Source organism: Ixodes scapularis, unplaced genomic scaffold (assembly GCF_016920785.2).
Source record: "Ixodes scapularis isolate PalLabHiFi unplaced genomic scaffold, ASM1692078v2 PGA_scaffold8__174_contigs__length_109621045, whole genome shotgun sequence".
Classification (NCBI taxonomy): domain Eukaryota; kingdom Metazoa; phylum Arthropoda; class Arachnida; order Ixodida; family Ixodidae; genus Ixodes; species Ixodes scapularis.
In genome coordinates this window covers 43,987,705-44,004,105 of record NW_024609883.1, presented here as the reverse complement: position 1 = coordinate 44,004,105, position 16,401 = coordinate 43,987,705, and the positions used below count along the sequence as shown (strand labels likewise).

General features: G+C 47.4%; 1 protein-coding gene and 1 pseudogene across 1 annotated transcript; one reads left to right on the top strand and one right to left on the bottom strand.

Moving 5' to 3' along the window:
- Nucleotides 1-11,014: 11,014 nt before the first annotated feature.
- On the bottom strand, nt 11,015-16,031 carry LOC8028652 (zinc finger protein 248). The gene is made up of 2 exons (XM_029967156.4): nt 14,958-16,031; nt 11,015-12,909 (listed from the first exon to the last, which is right to left on the bottom strand). The coding sequence occupies exons 1-2, from the start codon at nt 14,968-14,970 to the stop codon at nt 12,431-12,433; spliced, it is 492 nt and encodes a 163-aa protein (XP_029823016.1). The 5' UTR covers nt 14,971-16,031; the 3' UTR covers nt 11,015-12,430.
- Nucleotides 15,285-15,930, top strand: LOC121833565 (annotated as a pseudogene).
- Nucleotides 16,032-16,401: the final 370 nt, after the last annotated feature.

The window sequence follows — 16,401 nt, the reverse complement described above, 5'->3', positions numbered from 1 at the left end:
CTGGAGGGTCTTCGCTTTTTAAGAGGTACCCGTGAGTTAGGCGTGTGTGTCCTATTCGCAGCCGGCACAGAATAACTTCGTAAAACCTTTCTCGATGTCTGGCACTGCGCCATTCACTCAAAGTAGGCTTAATACTATGGAGCTTATTGCAACAGTCAGAGCTCCACTCCACTTGCCAGGAACGTTTTATTTTCTTTCGCAGAGTAGTTCTATAGTCAGTCGCTGGAATGGCGTGGGTTTCAATGGACCTGTTTATACATGTACTTGCAGCTCGGTCAGCCTCCTCATTGCCGTGTATTCCTATATGACTGGGTACCCAGCAGAACTGAATATCAATATTTTGCTTGCGGGCCTTTATTATTTTACCACGGAGTAGAGAAATAAGGGGGTGGTTCCAGGATGTTGCTGAGTCAAGTGCAAGGAGGCAACTAAGCGAGTCTGAAAATACTATGGATTTCCTAAAATTTTGTTTAATTATTTGTTCGACAGCTAATATCAGCCCTAGAAGCTCAGCGGTGAAAACAGATGCCTCGGGGTTAATTCGTCTAACACGCTGGAAGGACTGCCCCACCACAGCACATCCAACATAATCAATGCCCTTCGTCCCATCGGTGAAGAAACTCTTGCCGGTCTCGTAACGGCTTGCTACCTCGAAGAATTCCTGTTTTATAACACTGGAGTCGACAACTCTCTTGTTGTACTTTGTTAATGAGAGGTTGCATGTTACGGCTATATCATCCCAAGGAGCAAATCTCTGTGGAGTTTCCATAACAGGAGGGGATATATTAAAGCTGTACTTCTCTGCGGCATCCCTCACGCGGAGCGCAAAGGGACGTGTTACAGACGGCTTGTTTTGAAAGGTCTGTTTATAATTTACGTTGTTAGTCAAAGAAAAATTTAGATGTTGAGGGAGAGTCCGCAGTCTTAGATAGTACTGTGCGCTAAGGTAAAACCTCCGTTTATCAAGCGACCACTCATTTGACTCAGCATACAAGCTAAGCACTGGCGATGTTCGAAAGGCCCCGATTGCTAGTCGAATACCCTGATTGTGAACCGGGTCCAACATCTTAAGCGTAGAGGGCTTAGCAGAACCGTAGACAATGCTGCCATAATCCAGCACAGAACGAACACATGCCCTATAAAGTCGTAAAAGGCAGAGACGGTCTGAACCCCAAGAACGGTGTGCCAGGACTTTAAGAATGTTTAATTTCCGCTGACATTTAATTCTTAGAGCCTTCACATGTGAGCCAAATGTTAGCTTGCTGTCAAATACTAAACCGAGGAACTTATGTTCTGACCTAGCAGGAATGGGCGCACCTTTGATGGACAGCGATGGAACAGAAAATACTCCCCGCCTTCGAGAAAAACAGACTGTCACGGTTTTCTCGGCGGAAAACCGAAAACCGTTCTGATCAGCCCACCTACTCATCTTGTTCACCGTCAGTTGAACTTGGCGCTCACAGATAGCTAAATTACACGAAGAAAAGCAAACTTGGACATCATCAACGTAAAGAGAATGGGAGACCATGGGCGGAATCACCTGAGACAGAGAATTCATTTTTATAATAAACAAAGTGACGCTCAAGACACAGCCCTGCGATACGCCATTCTCCTGGGGGAAAGGGTCAGAGACCGTAGCCCCCAGGCGTACCTGAAAGCCACGATCCTGCAGAAAGTCGGAAATGCAGTTAAACATTCTCCCTTTTATGCCCATCGAGATGAGGTCCTGAAGTATGCCGTAGCGCCAGGCGGTGTTGTAGGCCTTTTCAAGGTCAAAAAACACCGAAAGACAAAACTGCCTATTTACAAAAGCCTCCCGGACGGTCGTTTCGAGGCGCACCAGATGGTCAACAGTAGACCTGGAAGTGCGGAAACCACATTGGAAATTACTTAGAAGTTTCTTACGTTCTAGCACGTAGACGAGTCTACTGTTGACCAGCCGTTCGAAGGTCTTTCCCAGACAGCTAGTGAGGGCAATTGGCCTGTAGCTCGTGGCTTTGCTTCTGTCCTTTCCTTGTTTTAAAATGGGAACGACCACAGCCTGTTTCCAGGAGCTGGGAAATTTCCCTTTCGCCCAGATTATGTTAAAAAACTGAAGAAGAGTGACAAGAAATGTGGGAAAGCATAGTGGGGTGAATTGAATCAGGTCCAGGGGATGTGGGTTTTGCAGCAGCAAGGGCTCGACGAAGCTCGACAAGAGAAAAGGGACGGTTATATTCTTCAGTACAATCATTTGACATACGAATTGGAGTTCTCTCACATTTCGACTTAAACCGTAGAAACTCTGCAGTGTAATTTTCGGAACTGGAGACTTGTGCAAAGTGGTTACCCAGTGCATTGGCTTGTTCATATAACGATGAATAAGCTTCTCCATTCTCAGCTAAAAGCAAGGGGATTGAGAAAGAACGGTAGTCGCCCTCCATTCTTCCCACTCTGTCCCAGACAATCTTGGCTGGTGTGTAACTATTGATGGAGGATACATACGAGCAAAAGGATCTCTTTTTGGCCTGTTTTCTGATATAGCGGGCTTTTGCCCGCAACTGTTTAAATGCCAGGAGGTTTCTGGAGGTCGGATACCTTCTAAACCTTCCCCAAGAACAGTTTTGTCGCTTTCGGGATTCTCTGCACTCATCATCCCACCATGGCTTCGGGCGTCTCGGCAGGTTGCCGGATGTCTGTGGGATGGACAAACGGGCTGCTTCAAGGATTGCTGTTGTTATTAGTGCATTTCCATCGTCCACAGAGACCACTTGTGAAAGATCCAAGGAGGAAGGAAAGCTTGACTTAAAAAGCTCCCAATCTGCTAAAGAGATCTTCCAACGAGGAGGACAACAAGGAAGCCTAGGTAGAACTTCTAGCGGAGTAAGGTACACTGGGAAGTGGTCGCTCCCATAAGGGTTATCTAATACGTTCCAGGTAAAGTCGGTAAAAATCGCAGATGAACAAATAGTGAGGTCAAGACAAGAGAAAGAGCAGTTATGAGAACTGAAATATGTTGGTGCTCCAGTATTTAAAACACACACTTCTCTAAGAGACAAAAACCGTGCCACAACAGAACCCCGGGTGTCAGTCCGATCACCACCCCAGAGCGGGTTATGTGCATTAAAATCACCCATTAAAATAAAAGGTTCAGGCAGTTGGTCAGCTAAGGCTTCAAGCTGGGAAAGTTCCAAGGATGATGAAGGAGGGATGTAAATGGAGCAGATGGTAATGAGGCGATCTCGTAGCAATCTTACCGCGATGGCCTCCAGAGAAGTGTTAAGGGAGACTTCGCTGGCAGGTAAACAACTGTCTACAATAATTGCAACTCCCCCAGAAGCGCCAGAAGTCGTCACGCGATCCCTCCTATATATCTGATACGATTTAAGAAAATTTATATTAGATGGCTTCAGATATGTTTCCTGCAGACAGAATACGGAAGGTTCATGTTTGTGTAACAAGAACCTCACATCGTCCAAATTACTAAAAAAACCTCTGCAGTTCCACTGCATAAAACTCATTATTTAAAAAACAGTAGAGCAAATATTAAAAAGTTAAAAAACGCGAAAAGAGAAAAAAGACAAGAACATACTGATCAAAAAGGATCATCAGGTCTTAAAATCGATCTTAATACGCGGGGCATTTTTCTTTTTCGTAGCTTCCTTCTGTTTCCCAGTGGGACCACTGGGGGCGCAAGAGGAAGACTCAGATCCCGAGAGGAGGGAGTCCTCGTCAGATCTGGGTCCACTCTCATCCATTGGCTCCTCTGTTGGGGAAGCAATGGCCTCAGGTTGACCTGCAGAGGTCGACTGCTTGGGGGGCTCCCCAGGCTTCCTCTGAGGAGTAGAGGTCCGGGATTGGAGGCCCCGGCCCCGAGGGACCGAAGCAGCAGGTGGGGCAGGAGAGGTCATACCCTGCCCTGAGGTGGATGCTGACGCAACAGCATCCACCTTGCAGTTTGGAGGCGGTGCCATGGGCACCACTCCCGAGGTGGACGCTGATGAGGAAGCATCCACCTTGCGGTTTGGAGGCAGTGCAACTGGCACTGCTCCCGAGGAAGGGGGACCTAACAGGAGACGCGAGTCGTCCGAAGACGTCTGCGTTCCCGTTGACACCATTGACCGTGCCGGACCCCTCTGCACGGCCTGGGAATAAGACCCTTTAGAAACAAACGCAAAGCGCTTCTTTGCATCAATGTAGCTTATATTTTCTTTAATTTTTAGTGCAAGAATTTCTTTTTCTTGTTTCCAGACAGGGCAGGATCTGGAATAGGCAGGGTGGTGGCCTTCACAGTTTGAACACAGAGGTTCACTCTCACATGCTTCAGCAATGTGCTCTTTACTAGAGCACTTGGCACACTTGTTGGTCCCCCGGCAGCTCCGCGACCCATGCCCGAACCGCTGACACTTAAAGCAACGCAGCGGATTCGGCACATATGGGCGGACGCGGCACTGGAGGTAGCCGGCTCTAACAACTTCGGGAAGAGAGGTCGATTCGAAAGTTAAAACAATATGTTTTGTTTTCAATTCTACGCCGTCCCGACGCAGGGTGATCCGCCGTGCAGCCGTCACTCCCTGCGTGGCCAGCCCCTCAACGACTTCATTCTCCGGTGTATCAAGGAGGTCATCCTCAGAGATGACACCTTGAACAGTGTTAAGGGTGCGGTGTGCTGTGACAGTGACCCTATAGTCTGAGATAGAGTTTAGAGCTAAGAGGGCGTCACTTTGTCGCTTAGTGTTAATCTGGATGAGGAGGTCGCCAGATGACATTTTCTTGGCATGAAAGTCTTTTCCAACCACTCCCTCTATCACCTTCGCGACGAGGAATGGGGATAGTTTCGCAAGAGGTTTTTCGGTCTCTGAATGCATTACGAGGAATTTTGAAAATTTTTCAGGCGTTGATAGTGTTTTTTCAGGGAGTAGAGCTTCGGTGCGGCCTCTTTTCAGAGGCCGATCAAGAAAGTTTCGTTTGGAACCCATAATAATGGGAGGATCTTCGGTGCCCCGGGTGCGCCACCCACCACGGAGCCCAACACGGGGATAGGTAATGCGCCATAGCAAGAATGGCTTGGCTGACGACATTACACTATCAGCGCTGCCCAGGCACTATAACCCAGTGTGGTGCTAGACAGGGGTCTGTCGCCACCCAAGGTTAGCCCTTGCCGCCAAAGAAGTTGAAATGGAAAAAGGCGAGAGAAGAGGAAAGAGAAAGAAGAGAGGGGATAGTAGAAGAAATGGCGACTGACTGCATCATCCTGGTCGGGCCAAGCCAGGACACCCGTCTACGAGAAGCGGGGGCCAAAGTGGTGTGTTGCCTCACCCGGGGGGCCCCGAAGGGTCCAAACCTACCCCGGGTTCAGCTCAACCACCAGGATGCCCTTTTCCCCGGACACGGGCTCGCCACGCACAGCCAGACGTGGGTGGGTCTTAGCCACTTTTTACTCAAGGTCTGTGATGTTGCCAATGAGGCTGGGGTCCGTGGTGACGCTACTCACCAAGCACCTAGCACCTAAGGTGCAGGCGCCCCCTGCGGGGCTCGGGGTCCGTGGAGACGCCACTCTCCTAACACCTGCTTTCACAGGTGCCCCCTGCGGGGATGTTGCCATTTAGCCAAGGATGCTCTGTGCTTCTAGCTCTATATTCCTTCAGTTTCCTAACTCTACATTTTTTCTGTTTCATCCCCCCCTCCCCAGCCCCGGCATCTAGGCTTCGGCCCTTAGGGACCTGTGTGTATTTAAAGAATACCTCACTGTGCATCCAATCCTCCGACCCACCCTCCTTCCGGTGTGCTCCCGGTAGTGATTGAATGCCGTCCGCAACGAATGGACTGGCAGACGCTGGCTGGTACACCTCTCTGTTAATATCAATTACCTCGTACCCCAGCTCCCGCCCCAGTCCCTTTATGACCGCATTTGCTCTGACCACCTTCCTCTCCGTTTTTACAGTCTGCCCCTGAATCTCCGGAATCGTGCACATGACGATTTGGACCCCTTCAGCTGTCGCCCTCAGTTTCCGCACCCCGGCTTCGATTTGCCTCCCCAGGTTCTGTTCCCTTCCTTGTAAAACGTCGTTCAGCCCAGCGTGTATCACCACCAGGTTCTGCCCGTCCATGCTGTCCCATAAGTGGTCCTTTGCCCCCTCCATAACCTTTCCGATGCAGGCACCCGGGTACGCCTGCACTGTGACCCTCTCATCGTCCTTTACCTTCCAAGCGAGCCCTGCCTTGAACCTGTTCACGTTCGAACTTCCAACCACAAGGACCCTTTTTTCCTCACTTGGGCCCGCTCCAGTCGAGCCCCCTGCCAACTGCCCTTTCTGGTTCACCGCATTTGTCTCTCTATTCTTCTGGCTGTTCTGCGTCAGCGCCCCCGCGTAGCCTTGTCCGACGCTGCCGTCGTCGTCCCCATCCCCGTCGCCCACGCTGGTGGCCGACCGCGCCTCGTCATTTTGCTTCTCAGCCTGTCCGCCATTACCCTTCAGGGCGACCGTCTCTGTCCGACTCCCCTCTACGTTCTCTTCCAGCGCCTGTCGCTCGTCTCTCTCCCTTCTCAGTTGGTTCTCCAGTTCCACAACGCGCGCGACTATTGTCGTGTTCTCGGTTTCCATCCTGCCTAGACGCGCCTGTAGGACGCACAACCTGCATAGGAAGTCTCCTGCCTCCGCTTCCTCAGCGCTCTCGAACCTAGTTTCCGACATACTAACCCAGATCAGACACTCCCCGCACTGTACTTGAACGTCCTTCTTCGCCATTCTTCCCTACTTCCGGTCCCAGCCCAATTCGGCCCTAATCTCGAACACGTCGTACACCACGTGTTCTGCTGCTCAAATCTAGCCGATTTCCCCTCCTTTTTACGCTATATATACTCGATAAATGGAATTGGCAGACCTCTACTGCCTCTACGCCGCTCTCCCCACGTGTCTTCTAAACAACGCCGCTACCCCTCCCGCCAACCATTCAAACAAAGCCACGTGGCCCCGCCATGTGGCACCGTTGATAGACTCCCGTGCCTACAAAAAACTAAACTTAACTAAACTAAAAACTATCCTATCCCCTGTCCCTACTGCTACCAAAAACTACCGTCCCTAGTCCATGCACAGCTAAATAGGAGAAAAAAACAAAAAATGCTTAGCTTCGGGAGCTTTCGAAAACACGTCCGCTGCCGCTGCCGTCGTAACACATTGTGTAGACCACACAACATGTCTGTTGGTGACGCCGGTAGGTAGCTTGCGCCGCTTAGAAGTCTAAAAAGATACTAAAGCAAGGCACGCGCCGCGCGGCAATTTCCAGTTTCCATGGCAACTTGTGCGGACGCAGACGACGCAGTGACGCGCAGCTTGGCATTGGTCTACGTAACAGCGTGACAGCGCCCTGGGCCTTGGTCCTGGGTCGTGCGGCGCCCGTTTTTGTCGCTCATCTGTTCCATGGGGGTGAGACTTTGAGCCGGAGGCACGCGGGAGAGAGTCCAAATTTTTCTCTGTCCCGCTTGTCCCCAGCTTCTAATCGCCTCTCCGTGTCTGTAATCCTTTTCTCTAACCAGGGCTCCGCGGCCAAATCTGTTACCCCCTCAGGGAGGGCAGGGCGAAGCCCCGTGCACTTGAAGAAGTGCTCTTGGGTCTTGCTCACATTATAGTTTTAGTAGACCGTTCCCATGACTCCAATAACGGTACCCGATACTCCGCCACCTCCTCCCTTGCGCATGCATAGTATCATTAGAGAGTTTTAGTAGATCGTTCCGATACCTCCGATAGCCCCGATACCGATACTATGCATGCACAAGAGAGGCGGTGGCGGAGTATCGGGTATCGTTATCGGAGTCATGGGAACGATCTACTAAAACTCTCTATTAGAGAGCTTTAGTAGATCGTTCCGATACCTCCGATAGCCCCGATAAGGATACTATGCATGCGCAAGGGAGGTGGTGGCGGAGTATCGGGTATCGTTATCGGAGCCATGGGAACGATCTACTAAAACTCTCTATTATCGGGGCTATCGGAGGTATCGGAACGATCTACTAAAACTCTTATGGCAGGCAGCATATAATATCAGCTGCCCGTTCTCGCCTCAAACAGTAAACTCCCCAGTAAATTGTCAAGAACATTTTCCTTTGTTGTGTCCCGTTTTTGTGGCCTGTACATTGTTAGAGCCGATTTTTCCTACCATTCTTACCTCCCCGATTTTCCTCTCTATCTTCCACTCCCTTCTCCATACAGTCTGCTCAGGCCCATCATTAATGTGTAGGTGTATAAATGTAAAGTATTGGGTTAGGTTTGTCCATTTTGTGTTAAAATTTTTCATGTACCCACCGCATATCATCCATTTCGGCCAACCAGCCCATGTACCCCTGTCATTTGGTTTCAATTCCATGTGCTCCCAGTGCCAATCTGCCTATGCTTCTTCGTTGAATTACTAATCCTGATTGAACCTCTAATTTCATGCACAGTACCCCATTGCCAAAAGACAGTCCTGGTACCATCACTCTTTTCCATATACCTCTGACCACTTCATATCTATTATGTTTCACAGTGCCTTGAGCTTCATAATAGATTAATTTATTTTCCCTTTTCTAATCACATTATCTTCAAGTTCCTCTAGTATTTCCTTCCATCATAAGCCAGACACCCAGATATAATTTCTACACCTATTACAACGTCTTGTATTCTCAGGGGTTCCCCTTTTTTGTCGTTAAAACACAATTACTTCAGACTTGTCACTACAAAAACATGCCAAAGGTGTCCCCTTCCTTCCCAGATATTCCAGCTAGTTCCTGTAACATATCCTGGTTATCGGCCATAATTACTATGTCGTCCGCATACATCAGTCCTGGTATTACCTGTACTACATTTCTCTCTAAATAACTCACATCAAAACCTGAGCTGCTCTGCTCTAATTTCTTTTCCCTTTCATCAACATATATCGTAAAGAGCAGATGTGACAGTGGACAGCCCTGCCTGAGCCCTCTTTTACTGCTGTGGGTTGTGTAGTTCCTGCTTCTGATGTTATGACTACCTTATTGTCTATGTACACCCAGTGGCGTACCAACTTGTTTTTGAGTGGGGGGCAAACCAGAACCCCCCCCCCCCAGAGGCCGGAAGGTGGTGCCTTTGGTATCCCTTGGGCGCCGCCGACCAGTGTTTGCCCTGCCCAGTGGCGGCTGTTTCCGGGGGGGGGCAAAACACATGCTTTGCTCCTCACTCTGAGAACTGGGGGGGGGGCAAGCACACCCGTTGCTCCCCTGGTTGGTACGCCCATGTGTACACCTGCTGAAGAGACCTGACCAAATTTCCATCTAAGTCATACTCTTTCAGCTGACCCCAAAGTTTTTCCTGGCTTACATTATTGTATGCTCCTTTAATGTTTAAATAAGCTAACCATAAAGGAGTTAGGCCCTTCATTGCTATTTCTATACATTCCGGTGACGAATAAGTTATCTTCTAGTCTCTTCAGAATCCGCTGTTGAGCTCACCCAGTATTTGCACATCCCCCTTCTGCCCATTCCTCTATTCTCTGCTTTACTATCTGCATAGCTACTCTGTATAGAACCGAAGTTACTGTTATTACAGGCAGGCGATATGACTTAATGGTGTCTTTGTTTCCTCCAAGTCTCATTTTACTTAGTCTCCAATCATTGTAACTCTCTTCCCACAATTACTTCATTAATCACATGCTGTAACCTTAATATGCTTGTTTTTCCTAGCGTCTTAACGAGTTTCAGGGGTGTGCTGTCTGGGCCTGCCGCTGTACCTGCTGGATATATACTTTCTGCCTTATCCCATTCTCTTGTGGTTGTCTCCATTGTTACCGAGCTAATCAATGACATTAGTCGGAGCAGCAACACATTTTGCTAACACTAAAATGAAAGAATATATCATAATTTTCAAAGTACTATGTCAAAAACTACACTCGAGCCTGAAATAAAAGTAACTGCTTGTCTGGTCACATAAAAGTGATGCAGAGCTCTAATGCGGAGCGCAAGTTTGTCTGCTTCTTTTGCTGGGGTTGTGGTGACATCCGAGCTACAATTGAAGAATAGTGGGTAGACCTCAAAGCAGGCTGCCTTGAGGTCTACCCACTATCCTTCGATCAGAGCCAATCAGAGCTCGGCATTATGATGTCACCAAAACCCCTGCGGGAGCAGACTAACTTGCATTCCGCATATAAGGATTTCCAGTCTTTATTTCTGGCAGAATTTGGTGCGATAAATCTACTTGGTTGCATGCTTAACAAGTTGTTAAGTCAGCTGTTTAACCCTGTTCCGTCCTTTCATTTGTTTGTTTAAGTTTGAGCTTCCGGCCCCTTCACTAATAAATTGCCGTTTGTTCGTCTAACACGAGATTAGCATTTATCGAGGTTTACTACACATACGAGCACACCTGAAACAAGCAGCAGCACAGAAAGTGACCGATTTTGCCAACGGTGCAATTATGACAAATGTTTCTTTGGTTGTTCGAGCCTCTTTGCTTGCACATGTTCGAAAATGAAGTGTTACAATGACTCTAACACAGTACTTACCAAGAAATGCAGAATGCGGTTAACATAAACACTGACTAGGCGATGAGAGCTTCAGTTAATTTTTACAACAATTATGTTAAAAAAATATCTTGTGTGCATATACCAATAGTTTTGTTGAGAAATGAAAATCTAGAAACCCCGCTTATTCGGGACCTCATAGTTCAAACTGTTTAAAAAAGTAAACAAGTGTGAAACTTCCATAGTATTCTATGAAGGAAGTGCAACGTGAGCTCTCAGAATAGTAAAAATAGTCAGCTTACTGGCACACTTTTAGCAGCTTTTATACTGGTGGGAATCAAGAATTTTGTCTGCAACAGTAGTTGTCCAAAGGTTATAGTTATGCTGGAAGGATAGATAGAGTATCTGTATACAACTTGGTACCTATCACCAATATAGAGTTTATTGCTGCTGTGAACGTGTGAACTTTTAATGAGGCATCACTATGCAGCGACTGAAATGCACTTCTGTTCAGTCACTATGCTACGTGGAACAGGCGCGAGACGTTCAGTCACATTTTCACCTCCGCTCTGGGTACCAAAATAGTTTACTCCTTAAAAGCATGGAACTATTAATATGGGGGAAAAACATTGCGAGTTGGGAACGCTAACCAACACATCCTCATTTTATTCACTGGACTAACACTATACCTTGTGGGCGCCAAAGTAGGAGCACAAAAATCTCGCCTTTAAATCACTGTGAGAATGAAAACGACTACTATGTAACAGGATATGAAAAAAAAAAAAATTTGGCATTTACAAAAGAATAAGTATATAGAAGCAACTTTGAAAACTGGAGGAGAGAAAATATGAAAGGTGCAAAGAAGAGAAAAGATTGGCCACGGAGCCAAGTACCTTTCTAATCAAGAAAATAAGAGATTCTCTATAAACTTCCAAGTCAAATCATAGTACTTCATGGGCACAGTGCATGTCTCTCCTTCGAATGGCAACACACCATTCCTAGTCATTCAGAATTTCCTTTCTTTTTCATATACATTGGCATAGACGTTTTCCAAAAATTGAATATCCGCCAATAAAAAAAAAAAAGGGGGAGGGGGAAAAATATGAATCAGCTCGCATGTTTTAGGATTACCCCGTAGGAGTACGGACTCGCAAATGTTGACCCAGAAAATGAACTGGTCTTCGGCAAGCAGTTACAAACTCTTTGCTCCAAAGAAAGTGGGAACCTACTTTGTAACTAATTATTGCTTCGTTTACCCATGCCCTCGCCAATATGGTAGAGCTACGATGCCTGGAACGCATCCTGCACTAGCACATTCAGCATCCCATACCGCCCGTGCATCCAGAACAATCCAAAAATGGCGACAAAGTCGGTGTTTTATTTTACAACAACCTCGTTCGATTTACCTGCAGTGTACTTCCGGTCGTGTCTCAATACACAGTAGAAGTACACTGCCCTACACTTTTCAGTACTGGTGCAGGAGGTGCAAGTAAATCGAACGACGCTAATGTACTGCAACGAACGCTACAAGCCATGTCAGTCAATTCAGTGTATCGCACGTGCAATACGACTTCACACTCCACGCATCACTCCCCTCAACCACAAAGATGTGCAACATGTTCCGTGCTATGGATTGGCTCTGGCGGCTCGTAGCATCTATCGCGAAACGTTGGAAGGTAAAACAAAGTTACAGATCGTGTCATTGGCGTCGCAATCCCACTGGTTGCTGAGCGAAAGCACGCATTGCTGTTGATGCGGCGTCCCAACACGCGCCTGCCCGAGTTCTCGTCACCCATGGGGCCGCTGCAGAACAAGCCATGCAGAGAGGGCGTTTCTTCCTACACGCCTTCTCTGCCGTGTCGTCTCCAAGATCGCGGCCGGCTACGATCGAGGCAGTTGCAACATCACAAGGCAAGCATCGAGGAACACGAGACGAAGTCGTCATAGGTGCGCCAGTCAGACGCACGTTACACTACCACCCCGCCTACAGGTCGTGTGTCTTCCGGGTGTGTCTGTGCTTGGCCACCCGCGACCGGAACACCTGCGGACACCAATTGCACTTGTACGTCCGCTCCCCGGTGTGAGTCTTCATGTGGTCTAGGAGGGTGCCCTTGCGCACAAAGGCCGACTTGCAGATGCCGCACGTGAAGGGCATCTCGCCAGTGTGTCCTCGCATGTGCTCCACGAGCCCCACCTTACGCCGAAACGTGGCGCTGCACAGGGTGCATGCAAAGGGCTTGTCCCCCGTGTGCGTGTGCATATGGGTGTTAAGGTGGCTCTGCGTCTGAAAGAGGAGCCGACAGACGGCGCACTCGTAGACACGCAGGCCGGCGTGGCTGCGGAGGTGAAAGGTCATCTGGGCTTGCTTGGGGGTCACGTAGGGGCACTGCTCGCAGCGGAAGCCGACGCCACTCACGAAGGTGGCCGGGGCGGCAAGCACCGCGGAGTTTCCCCAGCTGGCACCTAATGGAAGCAGACGGAACGTCCGTTAGGAGGCGGGCAGCCCAAACGTTTCATTTGGGTTGTGAGCGATGGGAACCGCCAACCCCTGGGATAGTCGGAACTAATCTTACTCTATTACAAACTATGCTCACAAAAATTATATCTGAAACTACCAGTTAGGTTACCCTTTTACTTTTACAATCATTTCTTTCAAGCAGTTGACTAGTCTGAACTAAAGAAACTAGGGCCTCCCTCCACTGATGGATTCGTATTGTTTCGTGTTTCTACAAGACAAAGACAAGTTTCACGGAACTATGTTTAGTGAGCAGGTTTTCCTCTACACACTTTTCGTCGACACTGTGCCATCTCACAGAATCTCACTTTGTGTCCACACGTTCTTGTGGCATTTCGTCGGCAGTTTACTTTTTTTTTTTTTTTTTTTTTACTGGGTTGTTTGCATTGGGCATCTGGATTAACTTCATTTGCTGGAACCAATACAGCAAAAACATAATAGTGAGCCCTATTCTTAGGCTTCCAAACAAATTGCACTATGCAAGGTTAACACCATGCATAGCACAGGTTTAGTTGACAATGATGTTGATGAAAAACTGTAATTCTGATGAAAATACCTTTCGATGAAATATTGTTAGACGAACCGACTGTCATCACTGCTGATTGCTATTAAAAAACAAGCCAGATTTTTATTTAATGTTTTTTTTTTAATGTTTAGATGATTGAACCATTATATTTCAACACTTGGAATTGCCAGAGGCTACAAAAACTGCTTGTGCATGGGGATAGCCCCATAGAATTGGTGGGCATGATTGCACACTTCCAATGCACAAGGGACACTTATAATGCATCTCTTCTTATCAATGCACCCTGCTTTAATAAGGCTAGCATGTACACCTGTACTATGCATCACAATTCAGCTTTGGTCTTCAATAAATTTTCAAGAGATTTCTAAAAGTTTACATACTTCAAAAGCACCCTTTTTAAAATAAAAAGACTGTCGCATGAAAGGCTGCCCACACTGTTTCTGACCTAGACAACACAAACAGCATTGAACAAGGCAACTAAGAGATGAAAAAATTGCACAATCCACTTCAAAACACAACACAGTAATTGATGCTTGCCTACAATCCAGATAACACACAGCAACAGCTATTCTTCAATATTTGCATAGCTTATGAGTGTCTTGGACATTTCCGCAGCTATGATGATATGCGCCAATGACCGACATGTTCAAATTGTCACTCTGGTTATTCAGATGTCACCGACATGGTGCAGTTAACAAGACATTAAGGACTACACAGCTTCAAATCACTACCTTTTGCTTATAAAGAAAGGAAGAAAAAAAGAATGAAATACCTTATGAGTATCAAACTGCATTACAAGGCACAAACATTTCAAATAGCTTGAGCGTAATCTTTGTGATGTGTAAGCAAAGCTGCTTGCATCATTGATATTCCGTTACCATAAACCATAAAACCATGTGCAAGTGAAACTAAACACAAGTGCAGCAACGACTGATAGCTTCCGTTACAAAGCCTGTCAGCATAATAGAAGCTGGTAACACTTGTAACTTTTTATATACTAGACATGATTGCGTCTGGATCAGGGCACCAAAGAGCATCACGCACAGCCAAAACACCATCTTCCCATTCAATGAGTCAATGTAGTGATTGAAGAATAATAAAGCAGCTGAAGTGCAAAAAAGAGTCATGCATAAGAAAAGCTTTCCTCGAGCTGATATGAATGAACTACAAGACGAGGCAATTTAGTAATTCTAGCTGAACCTGGTCCAGAGGTGTAGAATCTGGAGAACTGTGTAGAGACGTAAGCAAGCATGACATGTTCATTATCCAGAAAAAAATTAAAAAAAACATTTGTGTGGCTTGGGTTGGTTGGTAACCAATACTGGTGTCCCACTTCCAAGTGGGAAGCGTAGGCGAAAATGAGTGCCTGTCTTGAATCTGGGGAAAGATCAAGGCAGTTCAATGAAACCCCCATCTCATACACAGCATTACAGCTAATTCACTTCAATATGCAAACAATAAAACACTTACCTTTGTTTGGCATCACTTATGACAAGGCCATGCTGATCATTTACTGCATCATGGCTATAGAGAAAACTTGGAACCGAAGCAAAAACAAAAGGTGATCAAATCAGCAAATATGCTAGAACGTGAAGGGAGAGTTTGTCGACATACTGAAACCCGAGACGGAGGCAAAAAAGGACAAACCATGTCTAAAGTCATTGAGACGTTGTTTTGTAAATTTTCACCTCTGCCTTGGGTATGTCGATTAACAACCAGCTCGCCTGGCTAATGATGTCGTCTCCAAGGGAGAGTTGTACAGTACAGTCAACAGTCCTTCTATTACATGTCAACGACATGCTTGCATCTAGCAAATGTCTGCTTGTCCAATACGCAGACAACACCACTGCTCTGGCCCCAGTAACGTTGCCCTTCTCTGTGTCAGGTGTCCAGGACTTCCTTGACCAGATCGGCTGCTGGGCTAGAACCAACAACCTCGCAATAAGCCAGCACAAAAGCACTAGCACTGCAACGCACCTCACCAAGTCATTCTACTTCCCTTTCAGCTTACACCCTGTCAGGCACTCCAATTGGCGTCATTCAGTTGATTCCTATCTTAGGAGTTATCTTCTCTAGACTTCTGTCGCGAAATCACCAACACTGCCTCAAAGGCACGCCAAACTCTTGGCTTTGTTACCAGTGTTTCAAAAGCCAAGGGGGCCTGAAATATATTGTGCACTATATACTGCCTTGGTCCTGCCTAGGCTTCAGTACTGTTGCTGTGTGGCATCCATTCCAGGCCCACGTGGTCGACAGACTCAAAGGTGTGCAGTGTCGGGCCACCCGGGCTCTCTATTTTCGAATGCTGGGCCAGCATGCCCCTGCACCCCCGTACGAGGCTCAAGGCCGCCAGCACCAACAGACTGTGGCTTGGGTTGGTCTACTGTGTTGGCTGCTCGACAGTTCTATGGAGGGCACCCTCTTGGCTCCTACATGCGAATAGGGAAGCGATCCGGCCAGCCAGTGTCCAGAGCTTGCACACACTGTGCGCCACACTAACTCTGTGCACCCGGCTGCCCTTAGGGACTTCTTGGCCGCCTCTTGTCTGTTCGTTCCCCCCCCCCCTACTGACCAGACAGAACCAACCACCCTTCGCCGCGCATTCTCGCGATCCTTTTTCTAGCGTGTACATGTTGTTCTTCTGATGTTTCTGTTATGTTTTGATCCGTTGTTTTTCTCCTGCCCCAGGTGTGGCTAGTAGACGCACAAGCGCACGGGCTCTCGCCTTTCTGTTCTAGACGAGCAAGCCACTCGGGTTAGAACTTCTCTGCAAAAATAGATTATTATTATAAGCACCTTCATTCAAAATAGCTGTCCCAGAGCTATCGCAAATGCATTTTCTGAATTTTCTGAAACAGGAATTTGACTCTGTATAGCCCCTTTATTTAAAGTATGCAACAATAATGAAAAACCG